This window comes from Camelina sativa, chromosome 1 (genome assembly GCF_000633955.1).
Source record: "Camelina sativa cultivar DH55 chromosome 1, Cs, whole genome shotgun sequence".
Classification (NCBI taxonomy): domain Eukaryota; kingdom Viridiplantae; phylum Streptophyta; class Magnoliopsida; order Brassicales; family Brassicaceae; genus Camelina; species Camelina sativa.
The window spans coordinates 11,480,809-11,497,933 of record NC_025685.1 but is presented as its reverse complement, the minus strand read 5'-3'; the positions used below and the strand labels follow the sequence as shown (position 1 = coordinate 11,497,933).

Sequence of the window (17,125 nt, the reverse complement as noted above, 5' to 3'; positions counted from 1 at the left end):
GCATCGACATATGGTTCATCTAGATTGTCATTGTGGTAGAGTGGAGTTTGAGCGTTCAGGAGGGAAGTTGGTTTATCAGGGGATTAGACCGACTTCGGTAGTCTCGTGATCTCGGCCATTCAGGCTGGGAAGATGATCGAGAAGGACTGTGAAGCTTATTTGGTTACTATATCTATGCCAGAGTCAGTGGGGAAGTCTACGGTTAGCGGTATTCATGTTGTAGAGGATTTTGGGGACGTGTTCCAGTCATTGCAGGGATTACCACCTTCTCGATCTGATCCTTTTACGATTGAACTGGAACCAGGAACGACACCGTTATCCAAGGCTCCTTACAGGATGGCTCCAGCAGAGATGGCAGAGCTGAAGAAGCAACTAGAGGATTTGTTGAGCAAGGGATTCATCCGTCCTAGTGTATCACCGTAGGGAGCGCCGGTGTTATTCGTTAAGAAGAAGGATGGGAGTTTCCGCTTGTGCATTGATTACAGAGGTCTCAACCGGGTCACTCTGAAGAACAAGTACCCTCTCTCAAGGATCGATGAGTTGTTGAACAGGTGCTACTTGGTTCTCCAAGATAGATCTGGCGTCGGGTTATCATCTGATCCCGATAGATGAGGCAGATGTGAGGAAGACTGCTTTCAGGACGAGGTATGGGCATTATGAGTTTGTGGTGATGCCGTTTGGGTTGACTAACGCACCAGATGCATTTATGAGATTGATGAACAGTGTGTTCCAGGAGTTTCTGGACGTGTCTGTCATCATTTTCATCGACGACATCCTGGTTTATTCTAAGAGTCCTGAAGAGCATGCAGTGCATTTGAGGGCAGTTCTGGAGAAGCTGCGGGAACAGAAGTTGTTTGCTAAGTTGAGCAAGTGTAGTTTCTGGCAGCGTGAGATGGGTTTTCTGGATCACATTGTGTCTGCAGATGGGGTTTCTGTAGATCCAGAGAAGATTCAGGCCACAGAGATCAGGAGTTTTCTCGGGTTGGCAGGGTATTACAGGAGATTTGTGCAGGGGTTTGCGAGTAGAGCACGACCTATGACTAAGTTGACAGGGAAGGATGTTCCTTTTGTTTGGTCACAGGAGTGTGAGGAGGGCTTTGCAAGCCTGAAGGAGATGTTGATTACTGCTCCGGTGTTGGCTTTGCCTGAGCGGGGAGAACCTTATGTGGTTTATACTGATGCATCTAGAGTGGGTTATGGATGTGTGTTGATGCAGCATACGAAGGTGATTACCTATGCTTCGCGGCAGTTGCAGAAGCATGAGGACAACTATCCTATTCATGACTTGGAGATAGGTGCTGAAGATTTGGAGATCTTATCTTTATGGTGCAAAAGTACAGGTGTTTACAGATCATAAGAGCCTGAAGTATATATCACTCAGCCCGAGCTGAACTTGAGGCAGAGGAGGTGGATGGAGCTGGTGACGGATTATGATCTGGAGATAGCCTACCACCCTGGTAAGGCTAACTTGGTTTCAGATGCTTTGAGTCGGAAGCGGGCGGCTTCGGCTCAGGAGCAGGATATGGATTCTCTGGTAGGAGAGATCAGTGCGTTGAGCTTGTGTGTGGTTTCTCAGGAGCCGTTGGGTTTGGTTGCAGCTGATAGAGCAGATCTGTTGAGCAGAGTGCGGTTGGCTTAGGAGTCGGATTTAGGGCTAGTGAATGCCTCAAAGGATGTTGACTCAGAGTATCAGGTTTCGGCTAATGGTACTATTCTGGTGCATGGGCGGATCTGTGTGCCCAAGGATGAGGAGTTGAGGCAGAAGATTCTGAGAGAGGCTCATGCGAGCATGTTCTCTATTCATCCAGGAGCGACTAAGATGTATCGTGATCTCAAAAGGTACTATAACTGGGTCAGGATGAAAAAGGACGTGGCTAGTTGGGTTGCGAGGTGCGATGTGTGTCAGCTAGTGAAGGTTGAGCATCAGGTACTAGGTGGATTACTGAAGAGTCTTCCAATTCCAGAGTAGAAGTGGGATATGATTACTATGGAATTCGTGGTGGGTTTGCCAGCGTCCAGGACGTTTGATGCTATTTGGGTCATTGGGGACCGGTTGACTAAGTCGGCACATTTTCTGGCCATTAAGAAGATTGATGGAGCAGCAGTCTTGGCTAAGAAGTATGTGAAGGAGATAGTCAGGTTGCATGGGGTGCCAGCGAGTATTGTGTCTAATAGGGATTCCAAGTTCACTTCGGTGTTCTGGAGGGCATTTCAGGCAGAGATAGGCACTAAGGTGCATATGAGTATAGCTTATCATCCTCAGACAGATGGACAGTCAGAGAGAAGGATCCAGACGTTGGAGGATTTGCTGAGGATGTGTATGTTGGACTGGGGTGGCCATTGGGCAGATCACTTGAGCTTGGTAGAGTTTGCTTATAACAACAGTTACCAGGCGAGTATTAGCATGGCTCCTTATGAGGCTTTGTATGGGAGGCTGTGTCGTACACTATTATGCTGGACTCAGGTGGGGGAGAGGATTATGTACGGGACAAATTTTGTTCAGTAGACCTCGAAGAAGATTCGGGTTCTCAAGCTGAACATGAAGGAAGCTCAGGATCGGCAGAGGAGTTATGCCGATAGGAGGAGGAGAGATCTTGAGTTTCAGGTTGGAGATAGAGTGTACCTCAAGATGGCCATGTTGCAGGGTCCGAACAGGTCATTGACTGAGACTAAGTTGAGTCCGAGGTATATGGGTCCGTTCAGAGTGATTAAGTGAGTTGGACCAGTGGCATATAGGCTGGAGTTACCTGAGGTTATGCGTGCATTCCATAAGGTTTTCCATGTGTATATGTTGTGGAAGTGTCTCCGTGAGGATGACCAGGTGTTGGCTAAGATCCCTGAGGATCTTCAGCCCAACATGACTTTGGAGGCGAGATCAGTGAGGGTTCTCGAGAGGAGGATCAAGGAACTTCGGTAGAAGAAGATTCCTTTGATGAGAGTCTTGTGGGACTGTGATGGTGTGGAGGAGCAGTTGGGAGCCTGAGGCGAGGATGAAGGCAAGGTTTAAGAAGTGGTATGAGAAGCAAGCCACGACTTGAGCTTGCCTAGCCTGGCCCCATCTGTAGTCCATGGCTTGAGCGGGAATGGAGTACTCCAGCCTATCTCTCTTGTTACTCGGTCGCTTGGGGTGGGTGGTTGTGCGACTCAGTAACAAGATGAGGTGGTTTTTTGGGTACAAAATTTCCGCAAGGCAGTGTTTTGGAGGAAAGTTTCCTGAATTAGAAGTTTCTATAAGTGGAAAGTTTTCAGATGTGGTAAGTACTAAAAATGGAAAGTTTTATGTGATTTAGATTTTGTCCACTTTTGGTGGCGGAGAGCCTAGGAGAGGGCTTGTGTGGCCTTTGTGGCGGGTAGTTTAGCCGTTGTGTCGCTTTCGTGGTGGGCTGTTTAGCCATTGTGTGGCCTTTGTGGCGGGCTGTTTAGCCATTGTGTGGCCTTCGTGGCGGGCTGTTTAGCCATTGTGTGGCCTTCGTGGCGGGCTGTTTAGCCATTGTGTTGCATTCGTGGCGGACTGTTTAGCTAGAGTGCATGTTGAGGCGGTCCTTCGGGACATATGGTTTTCGTGACGGTCCTTCGGGGTGAGTGGCCTTGGTGGCGGTCATGTTGAGGACATTTGTTTGGCCTTGGTGGCGGTCCTGTTAGGACATTTGTTTGGCCTTTGAGGCGGTCCTGTTTAGGACATTTGGTTGGCCTTTGTGGCGGTCCTGTTTAGGATATTTGTTTGGGCTTTGTGGCGGCCCGTGGGGCAGTGAGATGATCCTTGTGTGGTCATGGGGTATTCCAGTGAGGGGATACATGGTTGGTAGGACATTGTGTTGTCTTACACGAGCCACGGGAAGGGAACCTTGTTAGGAATAGGACTTAGACGTGTTCAGAACTGTTTGCTCGCGACTCTTGGGGAACTTCGGTTCTTCTAGTACCGCCATATTCCAAGACTTTGTGGTTTGGGAGTGTGGTTGGTATATCGACTTCGGATGACGATCCGAAGGCGCGCTGTAAGGTGACGACCCGAGAGACGAATATTGGATTTCTCTTTATACATTATGGCATGTGGGTTTAGGCTCGATCAGGAGCCAACATTATGGCATGCAGACTTAGGTCTGATGAAGAGCCAATAAAAACTCAAGGTTTAGGCCTATGAGACAAGGAAAGTCGCAAAGTTGAGAGCAAATAACGCCTGGAGCGTGAGTCTATCACCTAGAGGTGACCTTTCGTATATCAGTCGGAGGAGTTCGGGCCGTGGAGGCGGTAGCACACGAGTCCTTGGCTGAGTGTTGTTCGAGATTCGAGGACGAATCTATTTTGGTGGGGGAGAATTGTAACGCCTGCGAACCAAAACTCTGCGTTTTGGGGTGGGTGTCGATCGACACTCATGTCGTGTCGGTCGACACCACTTATTTCTGGTTCGACCAGATTGATTTAATTATCGATTTGGACCGGTTTGGTTTAGGAAAAACCATTGAACCGAGATATTTAAGTGGGAAAACGACCTAGGTCGTGTTTTAATTTTGTCTTGGTCGCCGTTTGTTGTTTTTGAGAGAGAAAGAGGAGAAAACAGTTTCTAAGAGTTCTTGTGAGAGTTTGTGAGATTTGAAGACATTTTTGGAGAGATCTTGCTGTGAGAGTGAAGATCCAAGGCTAGGAACGTGGTGGGAAGGTTTCTGTGGTGGTAGCTTCGTCCTTTGGGCTTAGATCTCTTTGTTGGCTAAGGTGAGTGCATGACCATGGCTTATCTAAGCTAATATCTCTGTTTCTGTGATATTTTGTGTTGTTTGGTTGTTTGTGAGTTTTCGTAGGTCCTGAGGCTTGGATTCATTCCTGGGATTGTGTGGGACGAAGAGGAGAAGTTTGGAGGCGAGATTCGGAGGTTCTGTTCGAAGGAAATCACTACTCGATAGTGGTGTCGGTCGACACTAACGCGAGGACGGCTCGGAAACTTAGCGAGTGTCGGTCGACACCATGTGGGGGTGTCAGTCGACACCGTTAGGGTTTCGGGGGTGTCGAGCAGGTGTCGGTCGACACCCAAGTGGTGTTGGTCGACACCAGATGTCCAGTGTTGGTCGACACCTTCTGGTATCGGTCGACACTCTTCCAACAGTAACCGGATCATGTCGGGTCATTTTTTTCATGTTCCTGTTTGTTTTATTAATGTTGTTTGTGGCATGAGAGATCTTATTGCTTGTGTGTATAGCCTCACTGAGTATTTATCAAATACTCATGCATCTCAATTTGTGTTTGTGGTGCAGATAAAGGCAAAGTGTGATTGTGAAATCAAGACAATGAAGAGGAAGATGTTCTAGGGACTCGATTGGATGTTGTTTGGCATTGCTAGGTTGATAGAGTTGGGCCATTAGAAACATTGCTAGGATTGCCGGTTTGGTGTTTTTTGTTGTTTGACATTGAAATGGTTAGGATTGGATATTGGTTATTCTATTATGGATTATTATTGGTTATTTAACTGATATTGTTATTCCGCTGTTGTTTGTGATTGTGGTTAGGTGGCTAGTGGATATGAGACCACTAGTCATAGTTATTTATATTATTATTATTTATTATTAGAAAAAAAACGGGTCAAATCGTTTCAGAAATAAATCCTGAAGTTCAAATTTATTTACAAATATGTCATTAACATTAATATTTTTTAATTTATAATTTATTATTTATTAAATTATGATAAGGTTTCCCATTTTTGATTAAAATCATGCTTTCAATACAAAATCTGTGGTAATATACGATTCTTTCCAAATTTTCGCTCCATTTAATGACAAATTTCTTTTTATATACGATTATCCTAAAATATCTTACCTACATATATGATTTATATATGTGGCAATGAGATCTTTATAACTTTTCTTATTTCCTCTAATTAGATCTTCCCATATATTGCGAAGACTCGGTGCCAAACAAACAATCGACATTAGTTTACTTTCGAAATATCTGCAAAAAAGGAAACCAATATTGCTAAAATTTGGTTTCAAATTCTGTTTTATTCATTTTTTTGGGAAATTGTAATATATTCACAATGAACGTTACTTGCATATTACAAGCATATTCTATTATATATGCTTAAACCAATTAATTTTGTTTCAAAACTGTTATTTGTGAGGATATTTTCAACTTGATCATCAAGATTTTTGCTCTTACTAACCCAGAACCCTCTCAAAATACTATAAATAAGACTCAGCATCTAAATTCACCAAACACGATAAACACTTCCTTTGAAGTACATTTTATCGTCTATAATATTGTTTTGTTACTCTATTTTATGATAGTTTTTGTTTTTAATTTAATAAATATAGTTTTGCGGTGTACCAAGTGTAAATATCTAATATTATACATTTGCATTCAACATTGTTTTGGATATCTATACTATTAATTGGAGAGTACACTTACAACTTAAAAAAAAAAAAAAACATATCATATATCCTTGTTGCCAAACAGACCCTATTGTCTACATAATTAAAAAAATAAAAAGTTAAACTTCCCTAAAACAATGGTAACAACTATTAAATAAATAAATGATTAACTTTTTTTATAATTGGTTATAGAATTCGTATATATATTTTGATATGGATATAAATCATAAATAATTAATTTTGAATATCTTAAGTTTTCCAAATCTTTTTCTAAATTAAATATTAAACTAATGATTTTCTCCTTAAATTTAATTAGAACAATAAAAAAAATTAAAGCCAACAAGATTACAAAATGAAATTTAAAATATTATAATAAAAATGAAATTTAAAATATTATAATAAAAACGAAATTGTTTCTATTAATAATTTATTGAATTTATATAGTTATTAAAATTTTATAAAATAATAAGAGATTTCCGCAATTAATAACATACCAAAAATGTAACTTATTATTTAACAATATTTCCATAACAAATGAATCTAATTAATTTCGAATAGTATTTATGAAAATAACTTAACAGATTATTTATTTTAAGAAATGTTGAAATAAAATCAGTAATTATTTACCAAATTTCTATAATTTAGGGATTATTTCTAAAACTAATCTTATATATTTACTCTCATCGGTTTAATAGAAAAATCTAGACAGTTGATTCAAAATCCAAATCTAATTATCCATATAGATTCAAACATATTGTATATGCATTAACTGAAAACTAAATAAGTTTTCAAAAGTTTTTCTATAGATTTTTTAGTTTTAAACGTAAAGCTAAAAATATTTACTCTTTCGAGCTTCTAAATAGAGTAATCGACCTAATATTCACATATCATATAAACCACTCTAGCACTATTTTTTTTTCTGCAAAAAAAAAAGTGTCGATGTATTAAGTTTATGATTTATGATTCTATGTCGAGTTTATGATTTATGATTTGTTAAATATATAATTTTCTGTTGTGTATATAAGCATATACAAATCAAGATCTTTTTTCGAAAGCATACATTTTTCTACCTAGAGATTGTATATAAGGGGGGATTGTGGTATGAACGGGTATTCATCCAATTGACATAACATCTGCAAAACAAGAAAATTACATTTGATTGATTAAAAAAAGTCCACATTTTTTATATGAACCCGGTAAGTCACAAAATACTATATTAGTGTTTGTTTCTTTCAGTTTTTCTATAGATTTATTTAAGAAACCTCTGTAGGAAATTCTTATTAGAGTATGTAGTTGAGCTTTACATTAACATTAATTAACTTTTGAAACCAACAAGGGGTACGTATACATCTATACTAGTATTTTTGCAGCAGTTTTTGCTCAAAAATACTTTTTGGATAGTTTTTACATTTAATGTCATTTCATACTTATATTCATATCCAAACAAGGTTAATTAATTCTCTCTGCTATCCTTATAACCAAACAGAATTAAAATATTTTAAATATTTATATATATAATATTCTATAATTAATATAGAGATTTAGAAGATTTTTTCCATATTAAAAAATTAAGTTAAAATTTTCCTATCATCTTTTTTATTTCATATAAATTATAAATTTTCCTATAATTAATAAAGATATTTAGAAGATTTATTCTCCTATCATCTTTTTTTTTTAATTTAAATATAGTGAATCGTCATATAATGCATAAAGTTAATAAAAATGAATATTTTTTCTGCATATATTGTGATTTGAAATTTTTAAAACGAACATATATTACTCAATTAATATAAAAAGTGTGTGTTCAACATACATATATAGTAAATTTACCGTATATAGTAAATTATAGAATTTTAAGAAATTTATAACTTATAACTGATATATCTAAACTTAATAAAAAGTTTAAAATTATGAATATTTAAATATATTAAATTTTCAAAATAACACAAACGAGTTATATTACAAACGAATTATATTACATGACGGGTTATATGGCATTACATGATTGAATTGATAATACTAAAAAATAAAATATCATTAATATGATACTTTCAATACAGGTTAAATCTTTATTTTACTATTTTAACAACACCAATATAAAATATCTCGAATCAAACTGATTTAATTAAGATTGTATTAAACAAAAATTGTTGTGCAGTATACCATGAATTATATACTAAATTATTAAAATTAACAAAAGATTACATTAGCAAATTAGTATTAAAATAGTACATTAACAAAAGAAATAAAAAAAAACTTGCCCCACGGTGTACCGTGGGTCATAATCTAGTAAACTATATAAGTACAATTAATCTTCCATCACTATATTGTAATCAGCTGTATGTACTAAATTATATTATTTTTTTATTTTTCCAAATATATGATGTTAACAGTCTTTATTAAAATGGCACTATAACTTGGGATGTATATGGAAAAGAAAACAAAAAACATAGATGACAGTAAAATTTTATAACATGAGCACCTTGAAAATTTTTTTATAGTCTTTTAAGTTTTAAGTCATGGTTACCTTGAATTTCTAACGAAATTTTCAAGGTAACGATGACTCATAGTATAAAATTTTTTAATCCAAATCTTAAAATATTGATTAACACTCAAACACCCAAATATTCATAAATCAAAATGACAAAATTTTGGGTTAATGACGTTATACTATATAAATATGTTTACACATACTAAATAAATAATTCTTACTATTTTCAATTGAACCAGCATAAGTTCAAAATAAAATAAAAATAAAAAATACATAAAATATGTTCTGTAACAGTTAAAAATATTAAAAAAAAAACATAATCTAATATAGGTGTAACATATATAAAATAGTAAGAATAAAGAAGTCAATTAATTTTGTAATATTTTTATTAAAACATATGGTATATAGATATACTATGAATTATATTTATGTTTGTATTATACGGGAGTTTAAGAATTTATGTATTCGTCCGGTCCCCTTCCGTTTTCAATCGGATATTTGTCCCATATCCGGAATGTCCCATATTGGGAATGGTTTCTGTTATGCAACAAAAGTTTGAGAACAAGTGTAGCACATAATGGAACATGACAAAACGAAAAGAGAGTTACGGCCATCCCTAAATATTTGTATATGTTAATAGTAATTCATAGATTATTTATCCAATTTAATAGTTCACAAATTTAATAGAATATAACCAATCATTATTTCATTTAGTTTGTTACCAGTCCAACCGTTATGTTGTTTCAAATTTTAAAATACTGGGAAATCATTATTATTTTAAAATTTTAAACATTAATAAACCAAACCAAATATCAAACTAAAATTTTAATTAGTATAAGTTTAATTATATATACAAAATTAATTTTGTTTATAAACATAACCCCGCACGTACGTGCGGATCTGAACCTAGTTAAATTAATAAGATAGTAGTACATTTCTTTATTACTTTCTTTATTAAATTATTAGATTTGAGTTTTTAACCAAGAATTTGCAAATGCATGCATGCATGGCCTAGACGTACGCTTTAGCAATTTTTCGTCACTTGGCTAATTTTAAAAGAAATTAAAGTTCTATCGTTGCATCAGATCCAAGAAAAAAGTTTGGGTATTGCAATCATCAAAACTCATGAATTTTGTATTTAGTGATCCCATGGCACTCATTATTTTGTTTATAAATATAGCTAGAATTTAAAATAGATTTATGTGATCGAGCTTGGTACTACCAATATACCTTACCCTTAAACTCTGCATTAGTCGACTTAATTTGTAATATGCCTGAATTTTCAATGGACCTGGACTTAGCTGAATTAATATATGGCTCTAAGCTTATAATTTAATTCAAAATTTCATGATATATAGGAGTGCGTACGTAGTATAGTTACTATTCATAAGAAGAATTAAATAGTCAAATATTGTTGGTGTTTAAAAATTAGTTAATTAGGACCCATAAGATTGCGCATTGCTTTAGTTTTTGTTTGGGTACAAAGTCATTATCATATTGCACGTTTGACCTTGGTTTGGTTAATTTTTTCCGATAAAATGATCGGGCATATACTATATCTATATTTATGCTAGTATAATTAAATTTTGAATATGACACAAAACATTGAGACAAATTATAAAATAGGATGAAACTTTCTTCTCGTGATCGGGAAAATAGGGTACAAATTACAATAACATAATTGCCATATGAATTAAAAGACCCATGAACATCCACATGCTCTTGTTCCCTAACCCTCATGGGCCCTGAATTTAATAAATTCCTCCCACAAAATTAGAGCGCAAAAGAGGTCAAATTATACTGTTTGGAACTAATTGGAAGCATCAACGACTTACATAATTTAGATGAGATTATTAAATATGAATGATTTATCAACCAATAAGAACCATAATAACTCGTAAGTCAACAAATTGTAAATATGAACGAAATATTCGAATATTAAAACTGTTGGACTAAGTTTATGTCCTCTTGTGGGAGTGTATAATAAATTAATTATACAAAAAGTTGTTTATAATTAATGAATATCTTTTACATGGATTGAAATTAGGAAAACAACATATTTTTGGAGAGATGGCTTAATTAATCTTGTAAATCTGCCACACATGTATAATCATCAGTTAGTTTATAATATGACAGATTACGGACCACATGTCCGAAAAAATTAGGATTTCAATTTATGACGAAATGACAACAAACCAACTTTGATTTCTACTTTTTGTTCGTGGATATGTTGATTGATTAAAGACTTCGAGTAAGTGTCGATACGAAGTCGGATTCTTAAAGCCAACTAACACTTCTCATGTTAACAAAAAGTTTACCAATACTACGAATATGTGTAACATTTAAACCAAAAAAAAAAAAACGAGTATGTGGCTTGTTTAATACAATATTGTAATTAGTAGGCTTGAAAGATCAATGTATCCACATATCTCCCGTTACATTTTTTGCGACTACCTCCAATACCAGACAGTCATTTTACACGCACGGTTATTTAACATTGCAAACTATAAATTCAATAATTGCTACACACACACACACACAAATCTTCTCCAATATAGCTTTCGCATCAAAAGTTCATTGCAAATTTGTCACAAATATTATGATGAATCACAGCAGATTTAACATATTGATAATTAAGTTTTATTTTTAGAAAGAACGAAATATAAGCTAAGATGTCATTAACATAACAAGTAATTATTCATTTTGCGAAAAATAAAACTATAATAACCCACACAAGAAACGACAAGAGGCATAGTAGGGATCAAAACACATGTACATGTACATACACATAATTTATATATGCATATATATCAAGTTGTGATTGATCATCAAACCGACAGACACATGTTGGGGCAATAAATATGACACAAACACAGAGATTTTGAAGTTTCCTCTCTTTTGGTCACATTACAAATTTGTCCACATCTTACTGGTAAAATAATACTATTGCCCTATATTCCCATCAAGTATTTAAAATTACAACACACATATATATAGGGAGAAAACCACATAAAATCATATAAAAAATACATATAAAATCAAGAACCCGTCATATTGTTGAGCATTGATAGTNTTTTTTTTTTTTTTTTTTTTTTTTTTGACTCTAAGATCTGTTCTTGCAGTACTTCTCCATTGCTCTCGGGGCTATAACAAAGCCAAGATAACATAATTAACATTTATTTAAATAGAAAGGAAAAAATGAAATAAAAATTAAAGAGTTAGGGATGTACCAAGTCCAATTGCTTCAGATCCCTTCATAATGCGCAAACGTTTGCAAGACTCGACAAACATTCTGAAAGAGATATTCAAGTTTACGGTTAGAACATTAGTATAGGAGTCGTTAACATTAAAAGCTTATTCTATAAGGTTTTAAGAAATAAGTGGTGAGAAGAAGTTGTTGTGCCAGCTACGGAATGAGCTCTAAACTTATTGATACTATTGTATAATTTGAAAGATCCTCTTGTCTCTTGCCAACCAATGCATGGTTGTACTTATTTATCAAACATGGATGTTGAGTATCTTTGGCTGTGTCTCTACCAATTTCGGAAATGTGGTTAATGAGTCAAGTTATAAGTTAAAAAATATGAAACGTTAGTGATTAAGTTTGACTCACTCCCATGGGACATCGCCGACGAGCATCCAATCACCATCTTTGTCCTCGTAGCTTGGGACATACTCAGAACTATTGAGGAGATTCATAAGCTTGCTCTCGTTCATGAAATCTATCATTCCTTGTGCTCCATAGTTTCCTTGAAATTATTCAAGACATTCAAAAATCATATAAATTTATGTGCTTATAATGTCATTATTCGTATATACTACATAGTTAAGTCTACACATTTAGCTTGATTACATCTTGTTCATATGTATAAGATGCGAATGTGTCGTTCTATCTTGGTCAGCGTCATGAGTTTGTATATATGAATAGATATAGTAAATAATATATTTGTTATATACCAATTTAGTTTTTCCATACTTTTCGATAGGAAATGTCTAACACGTACCCATAGTGAAGGAGCTGAACATTTTGGCCAAGGCATCAGAGAGATCCTGGTAGCTTTTGTACATCTTGAGGTCAACTTTCCTGAGATATGGAGCACCGTCCATGGACACCTTCACCAAGCCGGCTCCAGCCGCTCCTCCACTGCCGCTGCCGGCCTTCTCACTGCTGGCCTCTTCCGTGCCGCTGGCCTTCTGCTGCGTCATTATGTTCTTCCTGTAGTTCCTCACAGGTGGCCAACCCACCACTTGTGCTCTACAGACAACAGCATTATTTATAAATGTGTAAATCAACCGATGTTATTATTATTAGTTACCATGCATTATGGACCATATTGGCTTGATTATAACATGTATTATTCATGTTTGCTTGTACGCATGTATATATTGGTGTTTAAGCATCAACCACACTTTAATTATTATTATATTATTTTCTTGGTATAATATTGTTAGAAAACAAATTTATATCAAAGTTTTACATATATTTTAAGTTTTAACCCCAAACAAAAAAGGATTATGCATATGGAAAGTATATATGTAATATTTAACATTCAAGAATTTGTATTTTGTTCGCATGTTTATAGTCCCCTCACAATATTTGTAATTTTGGAGGACATATAACTATATGTTTTATACATGTGTGGATCAAATTGTTGATACGTATTCCAGGAAAAAATAAATATATAAATAAACATGTATATATGTAACTTACTTAGCAGGAGGCTTGGCAGGGTCTTTAAGGAGAGTCTTCTCCTTGGTAGATGCGGCGACGTTGTTTAGATCAACGGAGCCTTCTTTGTTAGATTGAAGATTGAGCATGAGATCAACGGTCTCGGAGAAGCCTCTCTTGCTTCCCACCGCCGATTTGGCAGGACTCTCAACGGCTTCAGCGCCACCGGGGAGGCCGAGACAGAGCTCCGTCGCCTTGAGGTTCATAAGTTGTCCGATCATATTAATTACTTGTAGTGGATTAGAAATGTATTGTTTCTCTCTCTGAAGAGGTAAGAGGGGAAGAAGAAAGGAGAGGGAAGGGGCAATAATAATATAAGGGAGAGAGGATGGTGGTGGGGTGTATGTATTCGTGTAATTGCATGTGCATGTCCTTTGCTCTCTTTTTTTCTTCATATGTGGGGTTTATGACACGTGGGCCCAGGGTCGGACCCACATAGGTTGGACGAGGTGCAACTGAACCATATAAAATATAAAACTAGTTTGATTTTGTATTAACATTGTTGATATAAGTGGTTTAGTGGTAATGAATGCACCACATAATTCAAGAGGTGAAGGGTTCAAATCTCTTCTAAAAATAATTTTTGCTCTTTTTGCATCTGATCCAAACTTTGGCTGGATCCGCCACTGCGTGGGCTTGATTAGATATTAGGTAATCACTTATTCTCTGTTACTACAAATTTAAGTTGAGATAATTTTGTTTAGTTAATCATCCAGCTAGAAAGTTTTTGATTAGTGACCGGGAAATTATGTTTTTCTCTTTTTTGTTTTGGGAAATTATGTTTTATTACGAGGAAGGTCACATATTCATTAGGATCTATTGTGTATAAAGCTAGCTAGCTTGAGCACATATAACTGTAGCTAGGTAGTTTATAATACTACTAGCTACTATATAAAGTAAGAAACGAATTCAGATTGTTTGTAAAAGAAAAAAAGAATAAGTTCTCTCAATGATGGGCTTGCGCAGGATAGAAGGCCCGTACGTGTCAGAAGGCCGAACCCACGTTATGTGGATTAGGCGGTGAAGAAGCTTCGGGAACGTGGTGTTGGTGTTTTGGTTTTTTTATTTTAGTTTGGATATTCTTGTTATGGTTTTGGTGTTATCTCCTGGTGTTATCTTTATCTCTTGGGACTCAATAGTCTCTTCTACATAAATCAATAAAAAGCAACCATAGAAGGTAGTCATAACTACCTATTAAAAAGACCTCGTGTTCTTGTGTTACTAAACTCTGATCGGGACCTAACACTCAACGTGTCTATGTATGAATTGTATTAATTACTCCTTTGTGAGATTTGTTAATAATAGCCTATTTGGTACACAATGTCTCCTCTGGTCAACTGTTCATCGCATACAAAGCAAGTGGAATTGGGCGGTGAAATTCCGTTAATCAAATTGGTCAAACATTATAATTAGTTTGTGTCGAGCAATACCAGTCATATATATATATATATATATATATTAATTTAATTGCATACGGTCTCCCGTTTTATTCTGTACCATCTTGGTTATTAAATGTGTTAGTTAAACGTAATGAATAGATAATACAGGCTACTACTAAACAAATGGGGAAAAAATAATAATAATAATAATACAGGCTACTACTAAACAAATGGGAAAAAAAATAATAATAATAATAACAGACTCATAATAAAAGAGTAGACATTTGTGGTATATAAACGGAGAATCTATTTGTTGGTCTAGGTTCATGTTCTAAGTGAGGACACTGAGTGTAGAGTAACTTCAATCTTCTTCTTCCCAACACAAGAAAAAAAATAGTATTCAAGGGCCATTTGCATCATGGCTGACGACGAGAAATGAGGATGGTTCTTTGGGAGTTGGGAGAAGCTCGATGAAAATCTATCTTACAGCATTTAGAGTTACACGTGAGCATAAACATATTATAGACACTTCGATTTTGAAAGTGAAAGAGATAATTGTAACTTTCATAGTATTAAACTATTAATTAATTAATAATAACATTTTATATGAAAACAGTTTTTCAGGAAAAAGATAATAGTTATGAAAAGAACGCCTTTATTTGGGTGAATGATAACATTGGGAATTCAGAATTCTTCTAACCACTATGAAATTATTTAGACGAAACATCTTATCGTGAAGAGTTGTAACTCGCCAAAGTCGTATATTAGTAATCTTCTTTCACGAGTGGCCGTAATCTTATGGATTGAACTACCACTGATTTTTTATCCGGTTCAACCGGCAAGATTGACATGTGTTTTAGCTACCTAGTGATTTAGAGTGTTATGCATCCTTGTAATCAAGTGTTTTGATTTGAAATCTAAACTAATTAACTAAAAAAATACAAACCATATCAATATCAAAGTGGCCAACCGTACCGAACATGGCACCAAAACGCTCTTAATTATTGTACCACCACAACTTTATTTTTTTTTGACGTAAAATTTGTTGGTTTCTTTCGAATATCCCATATTTGGACTTACCATCGATTCCCATTTATATAATCAATCAAACAAAGCAAAAAGTATTATGCACTTCACTAGATCTGACTTTTGGCTAATTGTATCACTCATAGAAAACTTGACCAGAACTCCATGAAGAATCTCAGAGCAATGTACACTACCATTACATTTTTTTTTTGTCAAACACTCTACCATTACATATGTCTAGTTTTTAGCTACTTGAAAAAGTTTGGACATTATGGATTTAAAAAATAAAAAAAAAAAGTTTCTGAAGAGAATTACAGAGTTAGTTCATTTATTATAAATGTCAGCATGAAACCCGACTTAGGGAACTAGTAAACCTGTATATTTCAGAAACTGTTTGACCATATAAAAAGGCATATGTACATTCAGTACATGCATGTCTGAAAAAAAACCATTTTAATTATAGAAATATCCCACAATTTCGAACTCAACATTCTGTAAAAATAGTTACAACAATACTGTACGAGTTATCGTAAATAATAACACTGATAATAAATACTGTATTTTTTTTTGACCATCTTACTCTGAAGTGATGAACATATTCCTCAATATCCGTGATACTTATGAAATTATCAATTGATCATAAATATTCCATATTAATTAGATATACATAATTTTAGAAAATTTATTCCCTAAACTTCCAATCATGTAAAGCCACATGAACGTACCTTAATTCGACAGAAAACATGCATGGATTAGTGAAAATATTTATTTGCATACTGATAAATTATTAAATTGTTTGAGTTTGTAAATATAGCAAGATAGGAGTCAATTTTGTCTAATTGTTTTTTAGTTAATCATTAGATACCAAAAGAATAGAAACACTTGAAACACAAATGGCCCGATCCCAGTTCATAAAATATGAATAGCACATGGATTAGACAGGTAATAGTATCTTTTAATCTTAAGTATGCCCATTTTTTCCGGTAATTGACCGGTTTTATTAAGTCTAGTCAGGGATAAACATCCAACAGTATAAGCTAAACCAATTTTCTTTTTCCTAATAATTATTTTCACTATTTTATTTATTTTATACTTTGTCTTTTTAAAAATAAAAATTAGAAAAGCATTATTACTTTTAAATTAA

General features: G+C 34.9%; 1 protein-coding gene across 1 annotated transcript; it reads right to left on the bottom strand.

The window, feature by feature from the left end:
• LOC104788038 (auxin-responsive protein IAA7) lies at positions 11,605-13,911 on the bottom strand. The gene is made up of 5 exons (XM_010513720.1): positions 13,559-13,911; positions 12,852-13,102; positions 12,461-12,596; positions 12,078-12,139; positions 11,605-11,991 (listed from the first exon to the last, which is right to left on the bottom strand). Exons 1-5 carry the CDS (start codon positions 13,795-13,797, stop codon positions 11,951-11,953), a joined length of 729 nt encoding a protein of 242 aa, XP_010512022.1. The 5' UTR covers positions 13,798-13,911; the 3' UTR covers positions 11,605-11,950.